This window comes from Opisthocomus hoazin, chromosome 2 (genome assembly GCF_030867145.1).
Source record: "Opisthocomus hoazin isolate bOpiHoa1 chromosome 2, bOpiHoa1.hap1, whole genome shotgun sequence".
Classification (NCBI taxonomy): Eukaryota; Metazoa; Chordata; class Aves; order Opisthocomiformes; family Opisthocomidae; genus Opisthocomus; species Opisthocomus hoazin.
In genome coordinates this window covers 121052079-121066997 of record NC_134415.1, presented here as the reverse complement: position 1 = coordinate 121066997, position 14919 = coordinate 121052079, and the positions used below count along the sequence as shown (strand labels likewise).

Here is a 14919-nt window from a genome sequence, read left to right as displayed (position 1 = left end):
GACTGTCCCCTTTGACCAGACCCTGCTGCTGTGGGACCCGGTGTGCCTCCCCGACACCTCCGAGGCGCCGCCGGCTGCTCCCCGGCATTGCCCCAGCAACTGGAGACCAAGGGCACTTGGGTGGTAGGTGCTGGGATGGACTTTCTGCCCGCAGAGGTACTGGCAGCCTCTCTGATTTGTGAAGACACCTTCAAAGTAGTGCTCTTGAGGATCTTAAAGTGTCTTCATTACACGGGGTATGTGGAAATCGCCTCGGCCCTGATGCGCACGCTGCAGTTGTGACCTGCTTGCTGCAGCGGGGAACAGAAAAGTACAGCTTTGGGTGGAGCTGCTTGGGGACTGAGGTGGGCTGCAAGCAAGAACTTAATTGGAAAATGGCATTTAACGGCACTGCTTATGTAAAAATGTAGAACAGGAATTACCAAGATATAGATGCACTATATAAGATATAGATGTCTATATAAGATACAGATGTCTATAGATGCACTGGGAGAGATGACCTCCGCAAGTGCTAAACCCACCAAGGAAGCAGGAGTACTGCTGCACGGCACATTCCTTTTTATGCTCATGGTTTTCACCTACTGCAGGAATTACTGAGCAGTTTTAGCCTGTGAGAGAAGTTGTGACCCAAGGCGGACCAGTTGCTGATTTAAAAATATTAGAGATTAAAGCCATTCCAGGAGATGTCCCTGGAATACTGTACGCAACAGGAGAGGTTTTAAACAAGAGCTCTAGGATAAGTAAAGTACATTTCATCCTATTTTCCCATCAAATTCAGAAAATTGTAAAGAATCTTATATTGCACTTAATTTTATTCTGAGTTGATCTTAAATACCTCTGGGACACAATGCTTTGGGAAGAGTAACTCTGAGATGAGGCAGTCACCAGTGCCTGGCCAAGCTTCATGCCTACCCACGTGATGTGGGCAAAGCATGAATGCAAGCCCACTGCAGGAAGTTAGCCATTAAAACTATTTTCGTGCTTAAAAATAAGTACATAAACATACTGTTTAAGAGATCAGATTTGCCCCTGCACTCAGCACTGGTGAGGCTGCACCTCAAGTACTGTGTTCAGTTTTGGGCCCCTCACTACAAGAGGGACACTGAGGTGCTGGAGCGTGTCTAGAGAAGGGCAACGAGGCTGGTGAAGGGTCTGGAGAACAAGTCTTATGAGGAGCAACTGAGGGAGCTGGGGCTGTTTAGTCTGGAGAAGAGGAGGCTGAGCGGAGACCTTTTCGCTCTCTGCAACTACCTGAAAGGAGGTTGTAGTGAGGTGGGTGTTGGTCTCTTCTCCCAAGTAACTACCACTAGGATGAGAGGCAATGGCCTCAAGTTGCATCAGGGGAGGTTTAGATTAGATATTATGAAAAATTTCTTTGCTGGAAGAGTGGTCAGACATTGGAACAGGCTGCCCAGGCAGGTGTTTGAGTCACCATCCCTGGAGGTATTAAAAAAACTTGTAGATGTGGCACTTCAGGACATGGTTTAGCAGTCATGGTGGTGTTGGGTTGACGGTTAGACTTGATGACCTTAGAGGTTTTTTCCAACCTTAATGATTCTATGATTCTATGAAGCTAAGTAAGGGAAAATGATAGTTGTGGCTTCCAGTGTGCCTTCCTCAAGTTGCAGTCTGTTCTGCTTGCACACCCACAAGAGCAGACATCGGCAGAGCTGCTGCCATGCAGCTCAGGAGGGACTGCCATTCCTGAAGCCTCGGTGCCATTTCACCAGTCCCCCCATCCTGCTGCGTACCTTCCTGGTAGCCAGAATTTGCCCCCTCTCTAGCAGTAGCAGCATGGTTTTGCCTGTATGTGTTGCTGCCATGGACACTTGGGGTGTATTAGCGCAGAGGCAGAGCGCGCACGCGCAGGCTGCGGGGCTGGGGCTTGCTGTGTTCTCACCCCGATGCACCTCGGGGCAGAGTTACGGGGTGGGGAGCGCAGGTTGGTGCTGCCCTCCTCCACGACGGCTAAATCCTCCAGCATCTGTGAGCCAGGCCCTCAGGTAACCTGACCGGGGAGAAGCAGCAGAAGCTTTGTGGTGGTGCTATCCCGTGCTACAGCTTACTCAAACTCTTCTGCAGACATCCAGGTCAGTCATGTATATTCTGCATCTCCTGAGTCTAGATGCATTCATTTGGCCACAATACTTAGACTGGAATTTTTTGGGGAATATATTAGAAAATAATTGTTCCTGTCCCTTTTGAAGAAGGAGAGAAATACTGTCTATGTACAGGGCATGGATTTTAAACTGAGAAACTTGAGCAACATTTATAATCATGTTTATAACGTTTGGCAGCAAACTGGACAGAGCAACTTTTTGGAAACAGTTTTCTGTTATCATCCCCAGCATGCTTTTGGTTTTGGCCCTGCTTCAACTAGAAGTTTTTCCATCCAGCCTGGGACTTTTTTTATATTTGTTTTTATTTTAAGAGATGTGATCAGCTAAGAGTTATTACTCTATGTTTTGTTTTGAAAGTCTTTCTCCCTGTTAGTGTAAAACTTAAGATTGATGCAATCAAGCCATTAAAAAATAATCGAGTAGTTCTTTCAACATCTTACGGTGATTTATCTGCTTTTTTGCTCCTCATTCAGTTTTGGCAAAGAAATCAAGACTGGTTTGGTTTGCCTTCTTGCCTGAGGATCCTTTGCCAGTGCTTTGTGGTGAGGCAGCTGAGGGCTTGCAACCAGATTTTCAGAGGTGCCAGATGCTGGCAGATACAGAAACCTGAAAGATTTTCAGAAGTTTTCTGCCTAGCCCCCATAAAATGATCAGAATCAATGCAGGGTGGGTGTTACCTATTTCATGCTTATTTAGAGTTGCATGTTAGGGAGCTTTGGAAATCTATGGCATGTTGGTGCCTTTCTGGCTTACATTCAAGAGAAGAAAATCAAAGAGGAAAATGAAGTCAAGAATGCAATTGGTACTATTTTTTATAGGAAAGAAAAGCCAATGACAGCATTAACAAATGCACAAATCCTTTGCTAATATTACTCTTCCATACAAATAATTGCCCTGAGGATGGTGTGCTGCAGTGAATGGAAGAGCCTACTGTGTCTGCCAGCGTTTCTGGATATGCCTGAATCCTCCTGCTCCCTGAAATTAAAAGAAAATGTTTGACAAGCCACCATACTAGTTTTGCAAAGCTTGTTTTCTGAAGTGCAGGCTGGAAGGGCTTTTGCTCCTGTATGTGTTTTTCTGCCCTTCTTTATTTTCCTCCCGTCCTGAAGAGTGCAGTCCTAACTGTGAATTAGCAGTCAATGTATACTTTTTAAAATACATTTAAGACACGTGCATACATGCACACCCCATTGGCAAGCAGGAAGATGACAGCCCAGCGAGAGGACAAGGGGCAATGGGCACAAACTGAAGCACAGGAAGTTCCGTCTGAACATGAGGAAGAACTTCTTCCCTCTGAGGGTGACGGAGCCCTGGAACAGGCTGCCCAGGGAGGATGTGGAGTCTCCTTCTCTGGAGATATTCAAGACCCGCCTGGACAAGGTCCTGTGCAGCCTGCTGTAGGTGACCCTGCTTGGGCAGGGGGGTTGGACTAGATGACCCACAGAGGTCCCTTCCAACCCCGAACATTCTGTGATTCTGTGATTCTGTGACAGATATTGTTTGCAGCGTTTGTGTTGCTGGTGTGAGCCTGGGAAGTAGTACGGATTTGAACATAACTCATTCGTATGCTTGTCCTAATAGATGATCCTTCAGCAATTGACCTAGACTCTGATTGGAAGGCTCCCACAGAAGAGTGGGGAAACTGGATGGGAGATGAGGAGCATCAGACAGGGGACGAGAAGGAGAAGGTGAGACGGTGGCGGCGGTGATGGCCAAGGGAGACCTGCTCCACTGGGGTCAGTCTCAGCCAGACTGAGGTGTCCAGTTCAGCTCCAGAGCCAGGTGCCTCCAGTTGCGGGGGCTTTCTTGCTTGGCATGGTCGCTCCCCTGACCCGTCTGAGGTAGCTGGAGCTGCGAGGACACACTTGCAGGATGTGGGAGATGGGTTGGGGGAGTTGGCTGGTTCTGGGAGCTCATCATCTGGATGGCGTTGCTGTCCTGAGCAGCAAACATCGGGTGTTTGCCACCCTGTGTGAATGAACTCTCTGCTGCTGCTGACCTTCCCAAATTCCTGGGGCTTAAAAGAGCTGTAGAGTCCAGAGCTGACACCAGCCTTCACACCCTCCCAGGAGGCTGGGACGTATTTATTTAAGTGAGAGGGTTTGCTGACAGTGATACAGTTGTAGCTTGGGTGGACATGTAGAAGCAGAAAGCTTGCTGTTTAAATGCTTTCTGGAAGCCCAAGGAAATGTCCGTCTTTGGCAGCAGTGGGAAGAGCGTGCTGAGCTTTTGGCAAACAGCTGTCTCAAGCCGAGGTGTGTACCTTATCCAGAGAGACGCCCTGCTTGTACACTGTCAGCACATGCTCCTGAAGGTAATCAGTTTTCCTGAAACAAAAAAGTGAATCAGCCATCCCAGGCCTCCTCTTACAAAATCTCTGATGCTTTCAGGGTTTCCCAAAAGGCAAAGCTGGCATTCATTTCTGCCTTTCTGGACTTGAAAGCAAGATGCAGCGGAAGAAGAAGAAAACTGAAGTGAAAGAAGCAAAGGGTGGAGCTGGACCGAGGCATGTGAGTGTTTTGTATTCCCGGAGTAGCATCTGGTTTTCCAAGAGCAGAGGGGGATGTCTTCTGCATTAGGATGATGTGACCTAAGGGGGGCTTTTCTTCCTCCCCATCATCTGGCTTCCTCTTCTGTCTTCTCCCTGTCCTCCCATAAAAGGAGAGTGAGCACAGTGACCAGTGGGTTTTTGCAACACAGTATTCCCTAACAGATTTACAAAACAGTTTGATTTTGCAATGCAGAGAGGAGCAGATGGCTTTAATCATGGAAGAAAAAAATGCTTTCTCAGGCAGATTCACTCCAAGTTTAGTGTACAACAGGGCTGTGTTTTATCTGTTGTGGAAGGTCACCTGGAGCTGTTAACAGTAATAGAATCATAGAAAGTTTTGGGTTGGAAGGGACCCCTAGAGGTCATCTAGTCCAACCCCCCCGCAGCGAGCAGGGACACCACTAACTAGATCAGGTTGCTCAGAGCCCCGTCCAACCTGGTCTTGAATGTTTCCAGGGATGGGGCCTCCACTGCCTCTCTGGGCAACCCGTTCCAGTGTTTCACCACCCTCATTGTAAACAATTTCTTCCTTATATCCAGCCTAAACCTACCCTGTTTTAGTTTAAAACCATTACCCCTCGTCCTGTCACTGCTGTCTCTACTAAATAGATTGTCCCCATCTTTCCTATAGGCTCCCTTTAAGTACTGAAAGGCTGCAATCAGGTCTCCCCGCAGCCTTCTCTTCTCCAGGCTGAACAAGCCCAACTCTCTCAGCCTGTCCTCATAGGAGAGGAGCTCCAGCCCTCGGATCATTTTTGTAGCCCTCCTTTGGACCTGCTCCAACAGTTCTATGTCCTTCTTGTGCTGAGGGCTCCAGAGCTGAACGCAGTACCCCAGCTGAGCTCTCACCAGAGCAGAGTAGAGGGGCAGAATCACCTCTCTCGACCTGCTGGCCACGCTTCTCTTGATGCAGCCCAGGACATGGTTGGCCCTCTGGGCTGCCAGCGCACATTGCCGGCTCATGTCCAGCCTTTCGTCTATCAGTACCCCCAAGTCCCTCTCAGCAGGGCTGCTCTCGATCCTTTCATCCCCCAGCCTGTATTGATACCGGGGATTACCCCGACCCAGGTGTAGGACCTTGCACTTGGCCTTGTTGAACCTCATGAGGTTCACACAGGCCCACCTCTCCAGCTTGTCCAGGTCCCGCTGGATGGCATCCCGTCCTTCGGGTGTATCAACCGTACCACTCAGCTTGGTGTCATCTGCAAACTTGCTGAGGGTACACTCAATGTTGCTGTCCATGTCATTGATAAATACATTGAACAGCACCGGTCCCAGTACGGACCCCTGAAGGACTCCACTTGTCACTGGTCTCCATCCGGACATTGAGCCGTTGACCACTAACCCTTTGGCTGCGACCATCCAACCAATTCCTTACCCACCGAACGGTCCACCCATCAAATCCATGGCTCTCCAATTTAGAGAGAAGGATGTTGTGGGGGACCGTGTCAAAGGCTTTACAAAAATCCAGGTAGATGACATCCATTGGTTTTCCCTTGTCCACTCTTGTTGTTAATGCAACGGTGGTTCCCAAAAGCCAGTGAAAATAAAGCGAGACCAATGTTAGATCAATGAGAAGCTTATTGAGAGAAAAATGTCTCAAGAGTGCAACAGAGAAAGGCTGTGGAAAATCTGAGCTCATTTGGGATGGGAAGTACAAAGGAACAGAGGGTTGGCTGGGTTTTGGACAAGTCCATAGCTGTGATGTTCCTGCTGCTCAGTGAAATGAGAAATGAGGGGTATGCCCCCAAAAAGTCCTAATTGTTTTTCATTCACTTGTCACTGAATATGTTGCTCTGGACTGGTATGGCTGTGTCGTATCAGTTGTCTTCCCCTCACATCCACTGTGGTCTCTCCTGATCCTTGGGACAATTTTGCTCCCTGAACTCCCGATGCTCCCATTTTAAGGGAGAAGCTTTTAACTAACTCACTGACCGCAATCCACATGGTCGTTAGGACAGCCCGTCAGTTACCGGAGTGCTGCCAGCCCACTCTCTCTCTTGCACATCCAATTAGTTGCTTTAGCTTTGTATGTGCCTTAATGATTAATCTTAGTAGTGCTGTTCAGAGTCCTCAGGACAGCGTTGTTTCTTCTGGCACGATGGGTCAGAAGGAGTTTGCGCTGCATGTCAGCCCCAATGCCGGTGTCTGCTGCTGTGCAAGCCCATCCTTTGGAGATGGAAATAAAAAAATGAAATTACTTACGAAGCCAGATATCCAAAGTTGCTCATCACGCTCCCTGTGCTACCTCCAGTATTTCTGTGGACTGTGGTCATAGAGCAGTCACTGGGCACATCTTCATCTTCAGTCTCACTCGACAGTTACAGTTCTTTCCCCTCAATATAACTTGCTGTTCTTCTATGCACGGGGGAAAACAGGGGGAAATATGGTAACGAAAGACAATTTCAATAGTTTAATCCCTTCTAAAACAAATAAATAGGAGGTAGAGATCAGGCAGAAGAGAAAGGTGCATGGAATGTGGAAAGAGGGACAGGCCACTTGGGAAGAGTACAGAAACGTAGTGAGAGCATGCAGGGATGCGACGAGGAAGGCCAAGGCTCACCTGGAATTGAAGCTGGCAAGGGATGTCAAAAACAACAAGAAGGGCTTCTTCAACTACATCAGCAGCAAAAGGAAGGCTAGGGACAACGTGGGGCCGCTGCTGAATGAGGAGGGTGTCCTGGTGACGGAGGATGCGGAGAAGGCAGAGCTACTGAATGCCTTCTTTGCTTCAGTCTTCAGTGCCAAGACTGGCCCTCAGGAATCCCAGGCCCCGGAGGTAAGAGATGAAGCCTACAAAGAGAACGACTTTCCCTTGGTCGAGGAGGACTGTGTGAGGGATCGCTTAAGCGATCTGGACGTCCACAAATCCATGGGCCCCGATGGAATGCACCCATGAGTGCTGAGGGAGCTGGCGGATGTCATTGCTGAGCCACTCTCCATCATCTTTGAGAAGTCCTGGAGGACAGGAGAAGTGCCCGAGGACTGGAGAAAGGCCAATGTCACTCCAATCTTCAAAAAGGGCAAGAAGGAGGACCCAGGGAACTACAGGCCGGTCAGCCTCACCTCCATCCCGGGAAAGGTGATGGAGCAGCTTATCCTGGAGGCCATCATGAAGCAAGTGGAAGAAAAGAAGGTTATCAGGAGTAGTCAGCATGGATTCACCAAGGGGAAATCATGCCTGACCAATCTGATAGCTTTCTACAATGACATGACTGGCTGGGTAGACGAAGGGAGAGCCGTGGATGTTATCTACCTTGACTTCAGCAAGGCTTTCGACACAGTCTCCCATGATATCCTCCTGGGGAAGCTGAGGAAGTGTGGGCTGGATGAGTGGTCGGTGAAGTGGATAGAGAACTGGCTGAATGGCAGAACTCAGAGGGTTGTCATCAGCGGCGCTGAGTCTAGTTGGAGGCTGGTGACAAGTGGTGTCCCTCAGGGGTCAGTACTGGGCCCAGTCTTGTTTAACTTCTTCATCAACGACCTGGATGAAGAGTTAGAATGTACCCTCAGCAAGTTTGCTGATGACACCAAACTGGGAGGTGTGGTAGATACACCAGCAGGCTGTGCTGCCATTCAGCGTGACCTGGATAGGCTGGAAAGTTGGGCAGAGAGGAACCTGATGAGGTTCAACAAGGGCAAGTGCAGGGTCCTGCACCTGGGGAGGAACAACCTCATGCACCAGTACAGGCTTGGGGTGGACCTGCTGGAGAGCAGCTCTGCAGAGAGGGACCTGGGTGTCCTGGTGGATGACAGGTTAACCATGAGCCAGCAGTGTGCCCTGGCTGCCAAGAAAGCCAATGGGATCCTGGGGTGCATCAAGAAGAGTGTGGCCAGCAGGACAAGGGAGGTTCTCCTTCCCCTCTACACTGCCCTGGTGAGGCCTCATCTAGAGTACTGTGTCCAGTTCTGGGCTCCCCAGTTCAAGAAGGATGAAGAGCTACTGGAGAGAGTCCAACGGAGGGCTACAAGGATGGTGAGGGGACTGGAGCATCTCCACTGCGAGGAGAGGTTGAGGGAACTGGGCTTGTTCAGCCTGAAGAAGAGAAGGCTGCGAGGGGACCTTATAAATGCCTACAAATATCTGAAGGGTGGGTGTCAGGAGGATGGGGCCAAGCTCTTTTCAGTGGTGCCCAGTGACAGGACAAGGGGCAATGGGCACAAACTGAGGCACACGAAGTTCCGTCTGAACATGAGGAGGAACTTCTTCTCTCTGAGGGTGACGGAGCACTGGAACAGGCTGCCCAGGGAGGTTGTGGAGTCTCCTTCTCTGGAGATATTCAAGACCCGCCTGGACAAGATCCTGTGCAGCCTACTGTAGGTGACCCTGCTTCGGCAGGGGGGTTGGACTAGATGACCCACAGAGGTCCCTTCCAACCCCTACTATTCTGTGATTCTGTGATTCTGTGATTCTGAGAGATGACATGCCAGAATATTCTAACCATGTAAAAACTAATTTGTCCTGCAGTTTCTTTAAATACCCTCATTCCCTCCAATAATGCCATTTTCTCTCATATTTTGTACTTGCGTATGATTCATTTAACTCATATGCTTAGTGAAGCACATTGTTTCAATTAAGTCCCAGCAAGGTTTGGAAACAAGAATGGAAGAAGGCCCAAGGGACTTGATATCTACAAAACATAGCAGTGATGCAGTCTGTGCTTCCCTCAGAAAATCCTTGGACGTTGCTAATAATTCACCCGATAACGGTAAGTGATTGCATTTGCACACCTGATGAATTTTGGTTTCAGAGTAATCTGTAATCTGAGAAGCATTCACAAATGCATTTTTAAGTGAATGTGCAAAATTCTTCTCCTTTAGCCGTATGTGTTAATTCTTAGAGAGGCTCTGTTATATTTTTTTCTGTGACAAATACCCATTCCTACTCCTGCCAGCGTCAATGAGCAAAACTGCTGTTGCATTTAGTGGGAGTAATTTTTGCACGGTACTTTTAAATGCGAAACAGAAGGAAATGCATGTGTGAGTCAGAGCCCACTAAAAACGTTCAGACCCCTCCCCATGACTTTCGATTACCCTTGCAAGTAGGTGGCCCTTGTAAAACACATCTAAGAGCCCCAAAATACCCTTCTTCAGGTGAAAAGCCAACAGTTGCCAGGGATGTGATTGCATGTGGAAGGTTTGTGCAGTGGCCCCTGTTGTTTGTGTGGCAGGCATACCTGGAAAAAAGGAGAGGAGGAAGAGGAAGAAAATGAAGAAAGAGACTTGAGGGAGCTGTTCAGCTGCCAGAGCGATAACCCAACAGGGCAGGCATGCCAATGAGCTCCAAGGATTCTGCTTTCTGTGATGCCGTGCTGAGCCCAAAGTCAAGAGAGGCCCTAGGAGACCTCCCCACCAGAGGAAGAGGAGAAGAGGAGCAGCGAGACGGAGAGCATGAGTGTGTGAGAGGATGGAGAGAATGAACATGCTGTGCGCAGGAGGTGGCGTTGAGACAGAGTGGCTGCTCACTGCAGACTGCTGCCCTTCATGAAAAGCTGTTGAATGGGTTTTGACTGGTTGCGTTAAGTCCTTTCAGTTCTTCACTGTGATGTTGTTTGTCGACTTGTTACGTTGTGTGCCGTTGTAGAAATGGTCGGGATGTACCTGCCTGTGGTTGTACTTCACTTCCCTGGAGGGTCCACCAGCTAGTCTGGTCTCTGGCATTTTTGCAGAGGTGCTCATTGGCAGGCTACTACTGTACAGAAGGAAGCACGGTTCAGAGACAAAGGGAGAATAATGTGGGTTGTTCTCAAACCTCCTAAACCTTTTAACTGCTTGTTGACTGCTACAGTTGGACTTTTGCCTCATGCCATGACTGTTTATACTTCTCATCCCACGTACGGCTAGCTTGCTTCACAAGGGAAAATTTCTAGAGGAGGTTTTAAACTTATTTGGAAGGATAAACCCTTTTTTTCTCCTCAGATTTCATGGTGGGCTAAAGTTTGAAGTCTGTATGTCCAAAGCATGTTGCATTTGTACTTATAGTAGACTGAAGTAACTTTTTGAAATCATTTTTCTTAATCTGATATTTGGATGTTTTTATCATTTTGTTACTTAAATATCCTAATATAAACTAGATTTGTGAATGAAATTTTTTAAAATGTCATTTTAGTATTTACTGAGGAGTGTGTCTTTCTCATTGTCAGAGGGCTTATAGTATGGAGGAGGGAATGCGTTACAATTGAATCCTGCAGTTTATAAATAGCGCTGAGCTGGCACCTTTAAAAGCCAGAGCCCGTTATTCCCAGAGGAGCTGCAGCTCTGGTGGCATCTGTGAGGGTTTCTCAAATGGTCCTTAGGCTGTGCCTCCACCTGACCTGTCTTGGAAGAGCTGTCTCGAAGGACGAGGTAATGATTGCCAAATCTCCATCTGCACTCGACTTTGTGCCTTTGGAGATTGTATGGGAAGATTACCGTACTGATGCGTGTTCAGCGCCCGCGCGCTGGTAGGCGTTGGGCTGGTGCTGTGAAACTCATTTCACGTAGGGCACCGAGGAACCAGGGATGTTACTGGCTTTACATGGCTACGGCATCATGCTGATTGCATCGCTGAGCCGGAGGAGCTCTGTGCCTCCACCATCGCAGCCAGCCAGTCCCTGATGGTGGCTTGTCTGAGCTCTACCTGCAGCTCAGCACTTTCTCCTGACAGCCTTCGCCTGCTGCATAGCTGCCAAAGCCGCTGCATCCTTCAGAGAGGCAGTGAGCTGCAGCAGTATATTTGTGTTTGGAGTTTAGCTGCTATACTGTGAGGGGGAATCTTCACGGATGCCGCTTAGCAGCAGCCCGCTATCTAGAATCTGCACATCTTGGTGTTTGTGTCTCAGTGTAGGGGAAATACAGGCAGTTTAGGAATGAACTGAATAGACCAAAGGGCTTTTATCTGGAAAGTAACTGGTTTGGAGCAGATGCAGAACAAGAAAATACATGGCCTCGCTGGAGAAACAAGTACAGCAAGTTCAAGGATTTAGAAGATGTGTTAATGAGTATGTGGTTAATGAGTAAAGTTCTGCTATCTCTGGAGCCAATGGAAAATATTCATTGACCTCACTGGGGCCAGGATGTTGCCCAAGGTCTTTGTTTAGCATTGAAGATAACCTCTGTCATGCAAAAAAAACCAAACAAAAAAAAAGAAGAATGAAGGCGTTGAAGAGAAGCTCACAAGACTGGTAGACTCCAGATTGCTTCTGCATTTTTCTCTATACCTGCTTGCAAACTTTTTGATGTCTGTGTAATTATATTTTATTTCAACATGTTACAGTATTTTAAATGTTCATTGTTTTCATAATAAAAAGCGAAAACTGTTGCCCAAAGTCCAGCACTCCTGAGCAGTTTTATTTCATTAGTTTGTATGTGTGTGAGTAAGAGCACGTGTTTTTGGCTAAAACCATTCCATTTTCAAGCTTTTTCGAGGTGCTGTAAATGATTTTCAAGAGATTTCCTTCATCTGAACCCTTTTATGTTTAGGAAATCCTCATGACATTCTCCTGTTGTTGGGATAAAGGAACAATCGAGACCCATAACACTGACAAGTTGACTGCAGTGCTGATGACAAGCGGCAGCAAATTATATTACCCAGTTTTTTCTGTCGAGTTCATCAGTAGCACTCTCACTGACATCAGCGGTATCAGAATTGTATTTTTCTTCTGGCTCCACTGTTTCACAGACGGGAAGTCATCACTGTAATACAGACAGGCTCAGCAGTTTATAGCAGCACCTTATTTAATACCCCATTCCAACGCAGGCAGAGAAAATACACTCCTACAACTAAACACTGTTAAAATTTGCTAAATAATTGCAAAGCTCTCTTCAGAGCGAATTTGGTGGCAACGTGCTCTTTGTGCGGTCCATCTGCTGTATCGGTACCGTTGGTGCGAGCCGCTGGGAAGGGCAGGTGGGCGCTGCTCGGTCGATACGGCTGCGGCAGGGCCGGGAGCCTTTCTGCGCCGCATCCCCAGCGTGGCTGCTGCCGCTGCACGGGCTCCCCGGGGTGGAGAAGCGTGCCGAGGGGCTGGCTCCTCACTGAATGGAGCCAGTTTAAAAAACCAACCAAAACAAAACACGAAGCACCTAGCAGCTGCTGCTACCTTCCGTTCTTTCACTTCCTAGTCCTCAGAGGCTGAAAAACCATCGCTCAGCTTAACAAACGCTCTTTGCAGATGGCCAGGGCCTTTGAAAAGCAGACCTTTGGGTCCCTTATGAAATGCCCCTTCCTTTCATTGCTGCATGTTCTGGCTACTCCCTGGTTTCTGTGCTTTTACGACATGCCTCACCATCTCTACTTTGAGAATTAATCGTTCTGTGCAAGTCATCAGCCTGCTGTGCTGCTTCTGGCATCGGGAGTGTTAAATGAATGTGCTCGATATGCTCATTCTCCTGGTCTCTGGTCTTTACTAGCTGGAGACTAGCATAAATCCTCAGACGGGAGACTCAGCATCCCTCCAATAGGTTGTAGCATGGCTTGCGCTATAGCAGAATGTTTTTGTTCTCTGCATGTCTTCTCCCTCAGAAGGGTACATCTGGAGTAGTCTCTCTTTGGTCATTCATCAGCCCAGTGCAGTCTAGTTGCCAGTTCACGGCCCAGACCCAGCGGGCTACCCCTGCCTTTTCCCTAAGCAATTTGTTAGCCGCGTGAGTGGCACATGCCTCGGGAACAGCCAAAAGCTCTCCCCGCGCCTGCAGACGGCCCAGCGCCTGGAAATCAGCGCTCCGGTGCAGCCGCGGCGTGGGAGGTGGGATGAAGTGTGGGTGGGAAAACATCTATGATCTGGTTAGGAGCAAGCAATGAATTGTTACAGCAGCAGCTGCAAATGATGAAATACACCGCTTTAAGTTCCAACTTTCTCTTAAACTCGGTCTGGTCTATTTTTACAATGATGCTCTTTCTTGTGGGAAGCCTTTTGAAGGTGGAAGACTGGCTATATCCCTAATAACAGGGCCATGTCTGTAGGCGATGGGTCCGTGAGTATCTTGGGCACTAAGATGTGGTTGTTGCTGTAATTGATGAACTCCTGACCTACAAAGCTGTGTTTACTCACAGGCAGACTGCAGGATGCAGACACAGAGGCTGAAGCTTTGCTTCACACTAAAACCATGGTGTAAAACCATCAGGGTTAAGTGGGGCAACTGCAGATAGGAATTTGGCCTGCTGTTCCATAATTGTCTGTAATTGATCATTGTAATTATCTGTAATTATCAAGGTTCCACCCAATCTGCAGATCAGGGGCACAGCTGACAGATCTCTGCATGAGCCAAGTATCAGGTAGACATGCTAATTGCTTGGCAGAAAATTATTTATTTATTATGATAACAACACAGGCCGGCTCCATTACACTGAAAATGCTCTAAGGGTAGCTGACTCCTTGCCAGGAGAGAGGGTTTTTAACTCATGGCCTACAAAGATTCTCTATAGGAAATCTTGCCCTTTTTCTGTGATGGTACTGAACCAGGCCCAGGGGTCTTTTCAAGGCAAATTGAACTTTCCAGTATGTGCCGTCCCTGATCCTCAGCTCTGCAGATGCTCTCATCCGCAGAGGAAGCGTCCTCCCGGACGGAAAGGACACTGTAATGCATCGGTCTGCGAAACAAACTCCCTGCGCCTTCTTGGGGAAAAGCCACTGTAACAATAACTGACCTTGGTATTGTCCCGTCAAGAGAATATTAGAAACTTGGTAAGCTTTATTTCCTGTTAAACTTGGATTTCTCTTTGCATGCACTGTTTTCCTTTGGTGGTGGTTCTGTGTAGTGCAAGTTACAGAGACATGATAAATGACGCCACTTTTGGCAGCATCAGCTGCCTGCCTGTGTTCCTCCTGGAAATCTTTGCCAACATCCCAGACTGCAAACCCATTCAAAGAGCCGATGTGTAAAGAAACCGCAGTCCCCAGAAGGAAACCCTTCCTACCTCCCTGGGCGGGCAGCGTGTGGGTCCCCAGGCTCCTCCGGTTCATCCCGCCAGGATTCATGGAGAGGCGAGTCGGGCTGAGGGCTGGAAAGGGACACGGCCGGGGGTGCAGGACATTGCCCCTTCCCTGCGCTCATGTGAAAGCGCTGCGATGTCTGACATCGCGAGTACCATTCTAGATGGAGGAAAACGCTGTATGTGATTTTTAGACATTTTTATAGCTCCTCAGCTGTATGAAGGCTGATACAAATGAACCACGGCTCTTCTAGTTTCACAGATTTTGATTCTATAAACGTATACAAGGATTTTTCTTGTGTTTGATATTTAGAAAACCTGAGTGTACAGCGAGT

At 48.2% G+C, this 14919-nt stretch overlaps 1 protein-coding gene across 1 annotated transcript in view; it reads left to right on the top strand.

Annotated features, from left to right (window-relative positions):
• Positions 1-11969, top strand: part of LOC142364914 (uncharacterized) — a 33846-nt gene extending 21877 nt beyond the window's left edge. The window contains exons 9-12 of the mRNA XM_075445154.1: positions 3702-3808; positions 4511-4630; positions 9251-9380; positions 9843-11969. Coding sequence (XP_075301269.1) covers positions 3702-3808; positions 4511-4630; positions 9251-9380; positions 9843-9898 — 413 coding nt within the window. The 3' untranslated portion in view covers positions 9899-11969. The remainder of the gene's footprint in view (positions 1-3701; positions 3809-4510; positions 4631-9250; positions 9381-9842) is intronic.
• Positions 11970-14919: the final 2950 nt, after the last annotated feature.